Source organism: Colias philodice, chromosome 17 (assembly GCF_061535455.1).
Source record: "Colias philodice isolate Cphi_HAF_F1 chromosome 17, ilColPhil1 Martin Lab GWU primary, whole genome shotgun sequence".
Taxonomy (NCBI): Eukaryota; Metazoa; Arthropoda; class Insecta; order Lepidoptera; family Pieridae; genus Colias; species Colias philodice.
The window spans coordinates 8,690,694-8,708,080 of NC_143102.1; the positions used below are offsets into that span (position 1 = coordinate 8,690,694).

At 32.3% G+C, this 17,387-nt stretch overlaps 1 protein-coding gene across 6 annotated transcripts in view; it reads left to right on the forward strand.

The window, feature by feature from the left end:
- The window catches only part of aPKC (protein kinase C iota type), a 189,828-nt gene that overhangs the window by 30,101 nt on the left and 142,340 nt on the right, over positions 1–17,387 (forward strand). For 2 of the 6 annotated variants that reach the window (XM_089705563.1, XM_089705568.1), the window contains exon 2: positions 1,110–1,668. The exons of 1 other annotated variant lie outside the window; for it this stretch is intronic. In XM_089705563.1, the coding sequence (XP_089561689.1) occupies positions 1,110–1,668 (559 nt within the window). Of the gene's footprint in view, positions 1–1,034; positions 1,669–17,387 lie in introns of all 6 variants that reach the window. 3 more of the 6 variants (XM_089705566.1, XM_089705567.1, XM_089705564.1) reach the window with 2 other exon arrangements.

Here is a 17,387-nt window from a genome sequence, read left to right on the forward strand (position 1 = left end):
ACAGGCGTTAATTTGCTATCTGAAAATAATTTATTTCTAAATATATTTAAGAAACGAACGTTAATTTTATTATACATAATGAATGAACGGAAAAGTTAAATCTCTAAAGTCTAAAGTGCTTATTTTTAATTTACAAATGAACATTACATGCATAAATCTATGATTTAATAAATAGTTTTTAGGTATTTTTATGCCACATTACTTTTATTACGGAAAAAATAACGCACGTACTTACCTATAATTAAGGAAGGATAAATTGTCTATGGTCTATTGAGTTCGATTACGAAAGAGTTTTAACACGTAAGGTTTTATATGTGACCATTCATTTATTCATGCAATAGCCACTAACTCAGAGCATTTAAGCTGCTAACTTTGTAAAAATCACTCAACTACTTGATAGATAAATGTAAATACTTTTTATTGTCAGCTGAATTTATTACGTCGGTATCGTAAAATGGTTTTACTACGCTTTATTGGCACGTAGGAGCGGCAGACATTGTAACAAGGGTAGTGAGAGGTAGTTTCTGAATTGCTTCAACCGAAAGATATGCCTGATAAGGTTTTCGTGGTAATTTTATCAGCGCGTCTAAGACGTGGCTTAAATCGTGGTGACAGATGGGTTTCCCTCATCTCACCTCGACCTGTCCTGACCAATTGATAAGTTGGAAATTCTGATTGAAATTTGTCTTTTTCTTTCATATTTTAACTAGAGTTATGAATGAAACAAAACCAATGTTTTAAAATGGAAATCGTTTTCATTATGTAATGCCTCGTTGAAAACGCACTACAGCATAGATAGAATGTAGCTCGCTGCTCGTATTATATTGAAATACTAACTCCCGTGCGCAAAGCACTCAACATAATATTTCCTAAGCGTGGACCAATTTCAAATATCCTGCGCACCTGAATAATGCCTAGTTTTCCATAAAGAATGCATACAATACATTCTTGCACAACAGGCAGTTACACTTTTACAATGCAATATTGAATTTTACGGTTCTAAACAAACGCAAAACCATCTCGTATTTCTTTAGCGCTCTGTACCGCTCGGAGTGAAATGAATATGGAATGCAGTGATGGAATGTTTTACTCATATTGATGCTTTGAAGATCGTGAAAATGATCGTGCTGTCGAATATATGTCGTGGGAATCATCCCCAAAATCAAATATCGAGAGATATTAACGGGCCCACCGAGACCGATACAGAGAAACCAGCGAGACCAATCTCGCAAAGCTCTTTGCGCTTAAAGCAAAGGACGAAAACCGAATACAATATTAGTGCTAAAGTGACTGATAATGGTTTAAAAAAAGTGCACAGTGAAAAGTGTATATCGAATAGTTTCGACACCCTGCTCACTCACAAGCAGGGTAAAAATAAAGTGATATGTAGTGCCAAAGGTTTATTAGAAACTAATTTAGATGATCTATTTAATGATGTCCAAAAGGGGGATGGGTGGAGTCAACCAAAGAGCTTAGGAACGAGCGAACCTATTTTAAAGTTTAATGAGAGTGCTGGGCGGGATAAGCGCGAGTCGGTCGTATCAGGAGATGACAGTGATGATGCATCGATGACGGATAGTGACTGTACTGAAGGGGACGCGCAGCAGAGGAAATGTATGGGAGCACGGCGGTTCGGCCATATGTTGAGGAGAGTTATATCGAGAAATGGTAAGCCGTTTTGACATTTGTCTTTATATGCTTTATAAATGAAGATAAGTTTTTCAGGATTTGCTTATCTCGGTGATATTATATTATACTTACCTATTTGTTTCTGTAATTTGCATTACAATGCAAGTTTGTATGCTTCGTCGTGATGCGTAAATACAGTGGAATGCAGAAGCCAATATTTATGTTTATAACATTGATAAAGTAAACATAAACTCGCAGTCAGAAAAGAGAAAAAGGTCTAAATCAACTGATAAACATCTAGAAACGTCAATTTGGTGCGGCGTCGGCCATTTATTTATTTTCAATTGTTGCAAATTGTTTCCCTCGCTCTGATTGAGATGACCGTCGTAAACTTGTTACGTCGTCTCGATCTTATCTATTTCTCTGATTGTTTCGATTGGAAATGATGATGTTTGTGACATTTTATAACCTTTTATTCTAAGTGAGGGTAGGTCAATGACAGCGTGCGAGCAAAGTGTCATGTGACAAAACAACGAGTTCGATGTAATTTGTTTTGCGTTAAAAACAGAGACAAAGTAATAGTTTCCACTTCTGTGTTTCCGCTATTTATACCTTAATTTTCTTCTTTCATTTTGGCGTGTATGTTTATCATGTAGTTGTAAAAATGTTTTACTATAAATATGTATAAATAATAATCAGAAGTATAGAATTTCAACGTTCTAATCTAATACATTTCCTACATATATATTTCTGCATTTATAGAAATAGACTGCAAACATACTTAACACTAATCATATTATATTCTAAATGAATTTCCTACGACCACCACGTCTGTATTAATTAGTGACAGTGGGTGGAGAATTATTCACGCCTTGTTTATTATCTATTGATCATTGTTGGTAAATAATTCATGAAACTGCGCCACTATGTGTCACTTTGGGTGAATATTATTTTGCATGAAATGATAATACAATGTTGCTATAATATATAGTGTCTGTAAATAGGGATATTGATTAAGGAAATAATATATTTATATTTTGTACTAGCGGTCCGCCCCGGCTTCGCCCGTGGTATATGTTTACGTTTTCTCTACATAAGAACCATCCTCTACATAAGAACCATCCTCGTACTTTAAGGAATATAATAAAAAAAGAATTATCGAAATCGGTTCAGCCGTTCTCGAGTTATGCGCTTACCAACACATTTTGCGATTCATTTTTATATATAAGAAGATGTATTAATAATTTTTACATACTAAAGCTTTAATTTTATAAAGAGCCAATTTTATTGGTTTAACTACAATTTAACTGCCATACTGTTAGATAGTATCTAGTTATACTAACTTGCCCAACATATAACATGCTGATAGGGTGACTGATGATAACTTTGCAGCTTCCCTTTTATGAGAAAAACATCGTTAGAGGGAGAGTGAAATAGATATAATAATAAAACGATGTATGAAAATCTCTTAAATCGCTTACACGCATAGATCACGTTAATTCTATTCGACATGTTCTAAGTAATCATATTGTTAAGGAGACAATACGAACGTATGTAAAAACAAACAATGCAACTGTTTGGGAACTAATATCAATAAGTTTAGTTGTTTTTATTCCAATGGGTAGGTTAATGAACTTTATAATTTCAAGTTTAGATATATGTCTATTATATGGTATATGAGAAGTAATTTACATGAAGCAAATGCTATATGTCACAGATCCTATAATTATAACTGTAACTATTGCTTGATTTTGTATTAGCCTGCCGTGACCCAGTGCAGGGATAATACTTCAAGGCGCTTCCATTAATCACAATTATGTTTTTAAAGACTAGGTTTTCATATCATCTTTTCTCTTCTCTATATTATAAAGTTCTGGTGTCACAATGTTGGTTACCATACTCCTCCGAAACGGTTTGACCGATTCTCATTAAATTTTGTAAGCCTTTGGGTAGATCTGAGAATCGGCAAACATCTAATTTTCCTTACCTTTTGTGATAAGATTAAGGTAGAAAAACGTTTTACGGGACAGCAAGTTATCTTTAACAAATATAACTCCTTAAAGAAATGATAAATAATAAATTACCCTCAATAGCTTTTCATCGAAATGTCTTTCCTTAAACACCAAAGTTATTGCATAAATCCCACAAACAAACTGCACAGTCGTTGTTTACCCATTAATGTACAATCCAATCGTTCTGCTTGTTGAACTAATAAACTCGAAGCAAGTTTCCGAACGTCTTATCAACGGCACCTGAGTTTTGGGATTTACCAAGTTGGTACTGCCTGAGATAAGGGCGGGAATTTTGTATTGCAATTTTCGAATACGGAAGTGAAAATTTCGTGGGTTTATCTAAAAAGGGTAAAAAGAGGTAAGGTTTAAAAATTATACGGGTGAATATGATTTTATTTTAGTTCAAAATATATTAATTAGGTATTTATTTGGTACTAGCGGTCTGCTCCGGCTAGGTATACATATTTCGCAATAAAAGGTAGCCTATGTTCTTTCTCAGGGTCTAAAGATTATCTGTGCCAAATTTCATCAAAATTGGTCCAGTAGTTTATGCATGAAAACCATACATACATACATACAAACCTTTCCTCTTTATAATACATATTATCTATAGTATAGATTAGGCTGAAACGTTTAACGTTTACGTATTAAAACGTTTTATTGAAAAGTAGAATATTAACAAATATAAATCGTTGAAATAGAAAAAACGTAGCAACTAGCAAGTCCAATATTCAATGCAAAGCGCTCATTGAAAATTGTACGGCTGATCGAAGATTCAATGGAAGATTGTGCTCACGGAATATTGTAGAACTGCGAATATTGTAATAGCGCTGAATCAAACTTTTTGCTAATCGTTCACTTGACTGGAAGTTCCAACTGCTTATTAACAGTGGTGGGAGTTCAAAACTTGCAATATTGTTGCAAGATTACAGTTTCTGGACTATTGGAGGTTGTTTTTAATTTTGTTATTTGCGTTCGCGATTAAGTAGTATAGAAGAATGTATGTATAGAAATATTTTACGAAAATTGAAAAATAGTTTTCGTATCTTGTTGGATTGAATGTTTTATTTCAGACATGCCGAAAAGAATATAGAAATAGATTATATGCATTGCAATTTTTATCGTTTATCGTCGGACAAATTTCAGTTGTTCACGATGAATGTTTTGTAACGATGCCCTAACTTATATGCTGTTTTTCGCTGACTGCACATTACTAACACTGACCAAACTATTCAACTAAGACGTAATTGTTTCAAGTCTCATTTGTATTTTGCAAAAAATGAGCGTCCTATTTCAACGTTTCGTGTTGAATACCGCACTCAATGACTCAAGTCAATCAATACTGTTCAGGAGTGCACTATTGGCATATATAAATGTGGATAAATGGAAATGAGATACATTAAATAGATTGGAAGTTGCTTTTAAGATTAGAGAAAAAAAAATTCTTTAATTATCAGCCACTTAATAAACTTACGTGAATTAAGATCTTCATTGGTACATTGATCTGGAACTTTCATACTGTTACGTGTATTAGTTGTATTAAAAAAACCTTTGCATAATTGAAAATCAGACAAGCCTAGCTCGAAATATTTTTATTTTTTAAACCTTAATTCGGTATGCAGTCTCAATCTCAGTTTGTATGTAAATGTCGCTTCTATCTATAGGTAAATGAAAAATTATAACAAAACATATAACACCCTAACATTTGTACCAAAATCTAACTAAAATTCCAATCGATATTGCTACAGTACCTAGTATACCTAAGCTTCGTGGCTAGACTGTTAATAGGTTACACGAACAAGTTTGGGACGCTATCGATACGCTTAGTTAAGTATTAACTTGCCCTTACTGTTCATATAGTTTACTAAATATAATGTTATGTAAACTGTATTGTTATGCGAGTTTTAGATAGGTAAAGATCTCATTTTAAAGGCGTAGTCAGCACTATTTTGATTGTATTTTTCTAATTCCTTCAAGAAGTATTGGTGTAAATATATGTGTGAGTGTAGTTGATTATGTTAAATCCTATCTCTCTATTTGGTTTAATAGGGAAAGGATCTTAAACACATTTTAATTTTTTAGTTACAACCGCAGTTTTGCACTTGCTTCTTTCGTTGATACCTATGAATTTGATTTTATAAAAATAGTTATATGCATATAAATAAACTACATAGTTGTAACTTACAGCACTGCACATTGTTTTGTGACAATATAAGTGTGTATTGATAATGTAATTTTTCCATTCATGTTCAATAAAATCAGCATTCGATCTCACTGGAATATATCTCTCAATAGAATGATGTTTTCATAATCATTACACACACGTGTGATGTATTGGCTCTTCTAATTGTCTAGTGTGATATTCCGATGTAATTGTTTAATCTTACTACGCGTGATTGAATCATTATGAAACGCTGTATTCACTTTCAATGAATGTGCTCTATAATATTGTACGTAATGTTACATGTGTGAATTTTCTTCGCTGGAAATTTATGATTATTATTGCTGAAATGAAAATATGGATTTTCTTGTGAAACACTTGTATTATCCTACTAATATTATTAATGTGAAATTTTGTGAGGATGTGTGTGTGTTTGTTATTTTTTCACGCAAATACTACTGAACCGATTACAATGAAATTTAGCACACATATAGAAGGTAACTTGGATTAACATATAGGATAGGTTTTACTCGGAAATCCCACGGGAACGGGAACTATGCGGGTTTTTCTTTGAAAATGCGGGCGAAGCCGCGGGCGTAAAGCTAGTACTTACATAATGCAGTGTTAAAGTAATGTATAAAATACTAGAAAAGTCTACTAAATGCAATTATTTGTCTATGCCGTTTATAGTAACCAAGAAATCCTTATCTATTTAACTAATGACACTATCTTCTTGTGTCTCTGTATAATGTTATGCGATGTGTTCGTTGAATCGACGAAGATAAGGTTCTTAGAGACAAATAATCAGTTCTTTAACTACATGAGAACGCAGAGCATGGCGTTATTTGGTTCATACATAATATGCGTTATTCACTCTTTAGTGAGTATAAAGCGCGTCACACACGGTGAAGATACTATAATATTTTATCTTAAGATGACTTAAGATGACCCACAAAATTTCGGGTTATTTGTAACAGGATGGCGGTTCTACAGGGGTCGTAGTACGCAATGACAAAAAGAAAAATGATGGTCAGAACGCTGATACCGGATACCTTAAGGCTTAAGATACTGTAATATAAAATATTACAGTATCTTAAGATAAAATATTATAGTATCTTCACCGTGTGTGACGCACTTAACTCATTTAAACTTAGTACGGTATTATTTGCTTTTATTATTATCACAAATTTTGTATATTGTTTGTACATTACTTAGTGCTTGCAAATCAAGAGTTCAAATCGAATTCCCAGACATTTCAATTTATATCCTATCAAATGAAATAGGATCTAAATCTCGCACCTATGAACATATATCCATTAGCGTAATATGCTAAATAAACATGATAATCAGCGGGATCATTACTCCAACTCAGCTTTCCTATAATAGTATTGATTAGGAGTAAAATTTAATGCCACGTTTAAATAACAAGCTGTTAACATCGCACGCTAGGTGACCGCATCCGTTTAAATACCGCTGAGTTAGGGTGGGTACCCACGGCCTTTAAAGGATAGTTTTCACTATATTCTGTATTTATTTACGACTAGCTGCTCCGCGCGGTTTCACCCCCGTGGCTCCACTCCTGTTTGTCGTAGCGTGATGATATAAGGCGTATAGCCTTCCTCGATAAATAAGCTATCTAACACCGAAATAATTTTTCAAATCGGTCAAGTAGTTCCCGAGATTACCGCGTTCAAACAAACAAACTCTTCAGCTTTATAATATTAGTATAGATAAGTGACATGTAAGCTTTATGCTGAATTTTTTTATGTATTGTGTTTGAAAAACTTCAATAAATATGCTTATACGATTGGATTTCCATCTTACTAAAAAGTAGTAAATAATTTTAAATGAAACAATGTTTATGTAAACTGAGAAGTCAAGTTGAAAATGAGAATTGAGTTCTAGAGCGTTTTATAGGTGAAGTATAAGAAAAATAACTACAAAATATAATAAATGCATGTATTCGCAATGTCTCCCAACATAAAATGAATTGCTAGAGCCATAATGTAATGTTATACTTTTTTTTAGTTATAAGTGTTGTCTGTAATTTAATGTACTGTATCATTTTTTGGGAATAAATGTTTTTCTATTCTATTCTATTCTATTCTATATTCTGCACTATATCTATCATTCTACCAACTATAAAATCGATATTTTAATAAACACGTTTAACGAGGTTCATACTAAAAGCGCCTCTCTTATTTATTGCTCTCCGTATAAACTACAGTTCCATAACGCCTAAAGGCTTCTCCACATATTTATGGTTTAATTCGCCTAGAATATCGCCAAGAGAAGTGTCTAATGGACCATCTTCACAATCGAGAGCGTTGGCCTAACAAATGATAGTCGATGTTTGCCACCATTACGGCGATTACGAATCTACAATGACGGCCGATCATAGACATAGGCCACACTATCGTGATTGCCTCTACTCGCCCCACGCTGCCCATTGTGAAGAAGGCCCATAAGCTTCACTCGGAGCCCATTCAAGATAGCTTTCTGTTTAATAATCGTAAAAGTTAAAAACTCGTTAGTCGGCGGACGTTAGAGCATGCTATCGACCTGTTTCTTTACGCCAATTTTACCTGCATTTAAGTTTAAACACACGGTTCTAAATTTGATGAGGTGGAGAAGCAGTTTATAAGCGAAAAGCGCTAAATATATTTTCTTCTGTTTATAGCTAAATTCAGGAATAACTGTCGTAAGTAAATAATCTTAAATAGTGGTAAAATAAATGCGAGTATAATAGAGAAACCTAAAGATTTTGGAAATTCGTCTTCAACATATGTAAATTGTATGCGTCATAGCATTACAGAGACCCAATACAGAGAAATGTTCCCACTGCAGGGACGAGCCTTCTAAGTGACCCTTTTATCATATTATTAACTAGCTTACCGCCCGCGGCTTCGCCCGCTTTGTCTAAAACCTAATAAATGATATACTAAAACCTTCCTCTTGAATCACTCTATCTATTAAAAAAAAACCGCATCAAAATCCGTTGCGTAGTTTTAAAGATTTAAGCATACAAAGGGACATAGGGACAGAGAAAGAGACTTTGTTTTATACTATGTAGTGATGATGTGAATGTTTCGAAGATAAGTCATACACCCATCCCTAAATTATGTATGTATTACCTTGTAACCTACATGTAACTTTGTAGTTAAGTAACATAGTTATTAAGAAGGTTTTACGTGATGCTAATCCGTAACTGCTAAGAAGGTTAAGCTTAAGGCCAACTTTTTCGGCTTAATTCTTATGCGGATTTATGATTTTGTAATGTTTTCATTATCTCGGATTAGGCAGGTATTAACATGTGATGATCTAAAAAAATATAACGTTTTAGAATTATGACACTATAATAATTAGTATTTGCATATCAAAGCATTAAAAAATGGACAATCATGAATATTAAAACTTTCGAAAAAACTCACGGTTTTTTCACATATAACAATCTGTATTTTTCTTCGAAACTAACATGTGTAGGGCTTCGAAATTACGAGCAAGGCTTACGACACGACAAATATATCGAAAACTTTACCACTCTAAACTTGGTTAAAACTACCTGCTTTTGAAATTAACTAACCCCCTGGGCATTATTACGGTTTCCTACAAAAGGAGGACGTAATACTCTGTCGGGTTTATTTTAAATAAACTTTGTGTATTTTTTTAAAGGGCAATATTTTCTGCTCCGTCCTATATTTTTATATTCGGACGAAAAACGTTAATCATCAAAATTTACGCTCATTTAAGATTCTGCAATCATTAAACGAGATAGCGAATCTTAAGAAACAGACTGAAGATCTCAATTTGACCTGGATCAATCAATCGTAAAAAGATATTTTTGTACCTTGTTTTTCACATCTTGAAAATCTTTTTAAGAGTCATATCTACTAAAGCAGTACATTTAAAGGTACAACTTAAAGATTGTAAAAGAAATAGTGCAATAGTTCTACAAGTTTGTGTAAATCACATACAAAAAGGGTCACAAATAAATCTAGCGTATAAATTGCATATCACATAACGTAGCCATAACCGTAACAATGTTCGTCAAATAAAGTAGCATGCGTTATGCGTGACTGGAAGCTTTCTTTGTTGCCGCGCCTGAGTCACACCTCCCGATGTGGTCCATTGAATAACATGCAATAGATATGTGAATGTAGTAAAAATGTAGGTAAGTAGATGTTGATAAAAGGGTCGGACGTTTTGTGAAATGACTTGTTGTTTGCATTTGTTACATATGGTGTATGTTATTGTTTTGGTAACGTATACGTGCTATAGCATGAGGAATGGTAAATAAACGACTGCCATAATGTATAATAATTTATTGACGATAAGTAGTCTTTATTATAAAGATTAATGTAATGAAGATTCTATTTGGTTGCTAATCCTGGTAATGTTTGTGATGCAAATTTCAAGTATTGGTGCTTATTAACTTATAATCGCCAAAATACTATTAAATCAATCGCTTTAATGACACAAAAATAGTAAATGTTACTAAAAATAGTTACAAAAAAAATAGTAAATGGTACGAGCCACTACTGAAATTACTACAAGCGCTGCAATCCAAAAAACAATAGATAAAAGTACTCGGAAAATCAGCTGTCCTCTGTCACGTTTCCACTAAATCATCGCTTCGGTATGAAGCTTTTTTCGCAAAAAGTCACCCTCACTGATCAAAACGTTAGGACGGACCGCGACCGCTACGAGCAAATAATTCTTTCTTGGGATGTGCTTATAATGACGTACCTATTTTTATGTTAAGTTACAAAAAAATAAATTTTTAAATTTGTTGTTAAAGGCAATTGATTAAATTATCAACTTTAAAAGATGGAACTTACCAATGTTTCGATTAAATAAAGTAGCCTGTATTAGTTTTCTTTAAAATAAAACTGATATCTAAGCGTTACACTATTTATAGCTATTTATAGTGTAAAGATAAATACATCGCATATCAAGTACGATAAACTTAACTGCATACTTAAGAGATTAAAGTAATATACGTTTGTCACTCATAAAAATATTTATATGCTCATTTAATTTTTTAGTCAATGTAAACGGGAATGTAAAACACGCAATTTACTTTCTATTGTTTATTGTCATTGGTCATGTTGCCCTAATAATGATCGATACAATACAAATCAATGACTACTACTTTGGATCTTATGAACATATTCGGATACATGTTAAATCTTGAACTTGATTTCGGAGGTCAGGTTAATAGTATAAATAAGATAGAGCTAAAATTGTTACGCGTAGATATGCTGAAACGTACGTATTGTTGCTAAGTTATACAAAACAACATGTACATATTTATATCATATAGAAAAAAAATAGAATAATCGCATACATCATTAGCATGTAATTTACATTTTATTACTAATACCATATAGCCAATTAGACACATTCAATCTAATTATTCTTCCAACATAAATAAATAAACGTCCACGTGGACACATCTTAAGGTTTCATTACTGAGACGTCATCCCAGTGTAAAGTGTAACGTGTCGGGAGTCGGAACTGATTCGATTGTGGGATTGTGACACCATCCAGGGCTCTGGATTTGTTCCTTGAATTATACTGTATTAGACAGTATTCGGGATGTACTGTAAAAGGTACAGTTTTATAAGTAGCTGTACCTTTAGTTGTACAAGTAAGATTGGTCGGTGGTCGCAATAGGACAATACGTGTTAGATGTTATTGTAATTTTTTTAAAAGAACTCCGATGAGAAATAATATTTTGTTAATGAAATCAAGTTTCAGTAATAATAGTTATAAATAAATTCTGAATATTGTATACTAAAGTATTTCAAAATGCTCATTACGAAAATGGTAGAGAAAAACATATCTCAGTCCAACCTCGTTGTTAACATTAAATATAACCCATTGTAATAATAGACGTAATCTGTTTTGAAAGCCTTTTTTTCCTGTACCGTATTATTTTTTATTATACAAAATTCTTGTTTATTAAAAGCATGATCAAGCAATAGATAAAGTCCGGTCACGAACAAAGGTTTAAAAACTAAACCCAATTTCCGGAGAGGAAGCTTATTCCGTCCTCCGTTAAAATTGAGTTGTTAAATACTTTTAGGGGCATAAAAGTGAAATTACTTTTTATATAAGGCTCCCATAAAGCTGCCAGATACAATAACATTTCCTTGTTTAAGGAAATATTTAATATTCAACTTTTGAAAGTAAATTAAACGTCGGCTATTGTTTCTTCCTGTATGGTATAGAAAATATGTTTTTCCCTTGAGTTAAGTATTGTTTATGTTTGGATTATACTCAATCATATGATTATGTTTTGTACTTTTGTAATTGGTAAAAACTTAAGTCTTTGTTGCTGAGTCAAAATTAAATTACTTGTGCAAATAGCTGCTGAAATTTTCAAATGTCTAAAATATGTCTTTCACACTTTTTAGTTGTTTAATGCATAAATTATTAAAATGCATAAAAATATGCCTATGTATTTCATCTTTGTAAATTGTATGTACATATATTATAGAGTCGATAATAGACGTTTTTTCCAATGTTCAACGTAAGTAAAGTAAACATATTAAGGGTATTAAAATCACAATACACGCAATAAGTTTGAATTCCTGTATATAAATGGGTTTTAATTGTTTGCAGGTGTGTTTCCGTTTTGGAAAATAACTCATATGAAGTAAACAACGTTATATTATGCAAAGATGTAATGATAATAATCTTAGAAAATGATTTAACCACCATTAGATTCTATAGAATGCAATAAGTTATATCGTATCTGCATATTTTTTCAAACATCAGTGTTAACAACATAATACAATGCCCATATAAAATATCATTTTTTTAATACACACATAGTAGTAGGCATGTTTTTACTTAATTGGTTACTGAGAAGGTTTACGCGGGTCGTTTCAGTCCTTTCGTTCAGTTTTATATTATCAGAATAAAAGTGTAATTTTAAGTATGAAAAAAATAATTCCAAGCGTAACCAGGGCGGGCGGCTTATTCAAATAGATGAAAAATCGAAGTCGATTCTCTTTCGTTGTGATTATTATTATTTTTAAACTATCGTATTTAACTCGTAAAGATATTCAGAAAGAGCACCCTTATCTTGCAGTGACTACGGAAAATCTAAAAAAAATATTCTGGATTTATACCGAATGTCCAAATCTAACAAGTATCTAAAATTCAACAACAGCAATACAATTTTAAAATCAATCGACATCTATTGACCATTGGCGAATTGAACTGTGTTAAATTGGATGGATCTTCAATTATGATGAATTCTCAGCTATTGTCTTGACCGATTCAATTGTAGGCTTTAATCAAAGCCACCAATTGGCACAGGCGTATTGTTCACATACAAGTTGCCACAGACCTATATTCAGTTGCGTAATTTTATATTGCATAAAGCACTTATGTAATGTAATCCATATACTAATATTATAAATGCGAAAGTAACTCTGTCTGTCTGTCTGTTACTCAATCACGCCTAAACTACTGAACCAATTTGCATGAAATTCGGTATGGAGATATTTTGATACCCGAGAAAGGACATAGGCTACTTTTTATCCCGGGAAAATGACGCAATCCCGGAAATCCCACGGGAACGGGAACTATGCGGGTTTTTCTATGACTGCGCGGGCGAAGCCGCGGGCGGAAACCTAGTATTGCATAAAGCACTTATGTAATGTAATTCTCTATGTTTCATTATTGAAGTGAAACTTCTTTAGGTGCGTTGAGAGTAATATTTCAAGGTCGCGTCATGGCAATATCGTCACGTCATGGAGTGGAAACGACTTTGGTATTTTTTAATCTTGCCATAGAAGTTTCACGTCAGACACGTGCACGGCACACACGCTCTTTTTTATAATTGAACTTTCTTGGATATCAGAAAATAATATAAGCTATAGAATGTATTTTAATTTCGGAAAATATAAGCTAGATAGACGATGTAACACTCATTTTATACATAATAGATTCTAAATAATAATGTGTCGTTTGAAAGGATACACAACACAAAGGAGGATAATTGTGTTTTAATTACATATTTTGTTTCACTTAACTTTTCTAGCATAATATATTTGAATAATGTTTTACAAAGCGAACAGCTGTTGCTCGATTTTACATACGAAAATGTACAATTTTACTCTATGTAAATCATCAGTACAAAAAAAGAGCGCACACATGTCAATTGAATATTTTTTGACAATATTCAAAGATACCAAAATCGTCGCCTTACTCCATGACGTGACGGTGTTGCCATGATGCGACCTTTATATTTTACTCTCAACGCGCTTAAAGAAGTTTCACTTCAAAATAATGGATAACATTCGTACATATCGAATCCGAAATGTTAGCATACATGCAAGGATATCTCGGCATTCGTAACAATGGGGCTGATAATTTCCATGTCCCAAGATAGAGGCTTTGAAAGCGTCTCAATAGGTGGCAATCTCGAGAGTGGTCCTGTCCGAGAATAGGGACTGTGTGGTCATGTTCACTGGAATAGCGATTAGCGGGGAGGAATAGCGGAGGAGTTAGCGGGTTTTATATATGAAGAACATGTATACAGGGTGTAATCGTTAAGTGTGCACAAGCAATTATTCCGTAACTCTTACAGGTAGTATAAAAAAACTGATATCGAAAGTACTTAACCTTTTATGAGTAAAATACCAATAATAACTTTTTTAAATTATAACGAGACATATCTAAAAAAACTTAAACTCAACTTAACTTCGTTCAGACATTGCATATTTTCTCCTGACTTATCAACTACTTAATACTATTTATAAAAATGTGAAACATTAACATTTAATTGTCTATCTATAATACATAATTGTTAAGGAATAGTATTCATCCTTATAATCTTTTCGACTTTTTTTCTTCTTTTTTCGCGATTCGCTGCTATGACCTCAGCCTTACAAGGTTTTCAATTTTCGCCAAATCTAGACCAATTTTCGATAAAGAAATGTCGTGGGATATTTGAGTATTTCTTATATTATCATACCCATTAATGCTGATTAAATATTGATTTATATTAGGTTTATTTGTATTTATTTCAAATCTTTGTTATTTTTGTCTTTATCTGATCAAAGTTGAATTGTACCAGATAAGGCATAAGATGCATTAGAATGCATCTTAGAATAGATATTTTAAATTTAATTTATATGTTATATTTATTTCAGTATCTTACAAATTTTCTTTGATCCGAAAGTTATTTTTAACTTTAGAAAGAAAGATAGATCTGCGTTTATTTAGAAATACGTAAGCATTTTTGCAAATGTATTTTATATCTGTAAAATAATAATAATTCTAGAAATTGATAAGTTACATTTACAAAACGTATAATCTAAAACCTCAATTAGGAGGATAGAAAATGTAAGGTACCTATTGGGTAATGGATTCACCCATTTCCTTGAAAATGTATTCAGCCATTTTCAATTTCGTATCTACTATATTCAGAATATCAGCTCCGTTGTATTGTGGTAGATTCAACGTAATTTGTGTTCGCAACATCATTTTTAATAATAAATAGCGTGGTTTATTTATTAAAAATGTTTCCGTGGAATTTAGTTATTCAAACTCAAACTCAAACATTTATTTATTCAATTAGACTTCTTATAAAAGCACTTTTGAATCGTCATAACATTTTTTAACATTTACGCCCGTATTGTTACTATATATACAGAAATATGGAGTAAGGAATTATTGTGTACCTAATTTTCGTCTGAAAAAATATACTTACACCCCTCATATTTAATATTGTATTTGTATGAATGATGTTCACCGAGACATGGAGTAGGAAATAGCTTACTTGATTGCAATTCAATTTTTATTAATTAATAATGCACAAACCACATAATATTAAATGTTATTTTCCCCATTGACGCAATTCAAGTATAATAATTATAAGAGCAAAAAGCGCATATTATTGTATGAACTGTCCCAATGATACATAAAAAGTAATACAAACAAAAATATATACTTACACATTTTTGTAATCTTTATGATATTAGCCAGTGTTCTGCGGGTACAAAATGACCTTGGCGGAATATTTAATGTGGTGAAAACCACGAGCTTGAATGATCAACTTGACAGCGGTAGATTGCAAGTGGATTTGGTTCAATTGTATTACTTTTACTAGCTGTAATCGGGCTGTGGTTATAGGTTATTTGAATTACGTTTTATATTCAATTTATTGTTAGTTTAAACTTTAGCGTATTTGTTTATGTGTCTTCGTTGGGAAGGATACGAGATTTGACTGCTACTTTTGTATGAAAATATTATGCAAAGATGGTTCATGTTTGATAGATGTATGATAGCTTGCGATTATTTAGTTCTCAGTGAAACTGATATTGTCTAGATGTATTCCAATTTCCAATGCATTAAAAAATAATTAATGATCTTAACACAATACCCTCTACGACTACGACTCTGAATTCGAATAGAATACCATTCATTCACTTTATCGCGAATTTGGAAAACTTTCAACATCGGATCGTATTTCTAATTTATTAGTGTTGTCTTACTTTTTCACGTAAAATACGTTAATAAAAAGCCATTTTCCGTAACCACTTTCACTACATTAACAGGATGTACAAGCTTAGGAGACAAAGCACGGTACCGCTAACGTAGATCATGGCTTTAAATGTTAAACTGATTATTTATTTCCATGATGTTAAAGAGATTCAGGGGGATTCAGCACTTGCACAAGTTAGTTTTGAATAAAGTGAGAAGTATCTTTATTGAAAATTAAATAGTTTACTTACGTAAATATTGGTATTTGAGTTGTGCTTTTACTTGCATTATAATGATTTTTGTAATATGTATGTTTATAATAATAATTTGAATACAAGTCATATTATGAACGATGAATGTCAATTTGTAAGTTATCAATTTTCATTATTGTATTAATTTAGAAAGTTGTAGCGGTAATAAATTATGATTATAAACTTGATAATTTTGTTCGCCGTTGCGCAAAATCGTTTCTGGCTTCCTTATACACTTCGATGATTTTTTTTATTAGTTTATTTCATGTGCTTAATCTAGCATCTCTGTATGATTTTCAAGCTATTTCTCTCCACGCTGGCTATTAGCACATAAAATAATATCAGTAGCTCCCATTGCGTTTTAATTGTATAAGCCGTCAGTAAATGATCAGTCACGGTGGCGGTGTTACAATTGTTCTGCGCCAGCGAGAAACAATGGCGAAAGTCAGCCATTATACAGATATCGAGTGATACCGTTTGAATGGCTCGCTTTGAAATGTAGAGATATCGCCGCGCGTTTATGACGCCCTGGTACTTTATTGTTTTGGGAATGGGTATTTTTTTTTGTTTTGATAGAAAATTGAATTTTTTAGCTATATTTTTGTGTATGATGTTTAGAAATTCGTTTATTACTGTATTTAAAAATACAGTAAGTAAATACGACTAAATTACTAAAACAGGCAGATTTTTCGTACATCATTTATTTATTGTCATAAAACTATGAAAATCTTCAATGAAAAACTGTTATATAAGCTGGAAAATTCGAAACAGTTCATCAATAGATACAAATTTGATCTTAAATTCAATAAGTAAGCATTTTTAAAAACAATA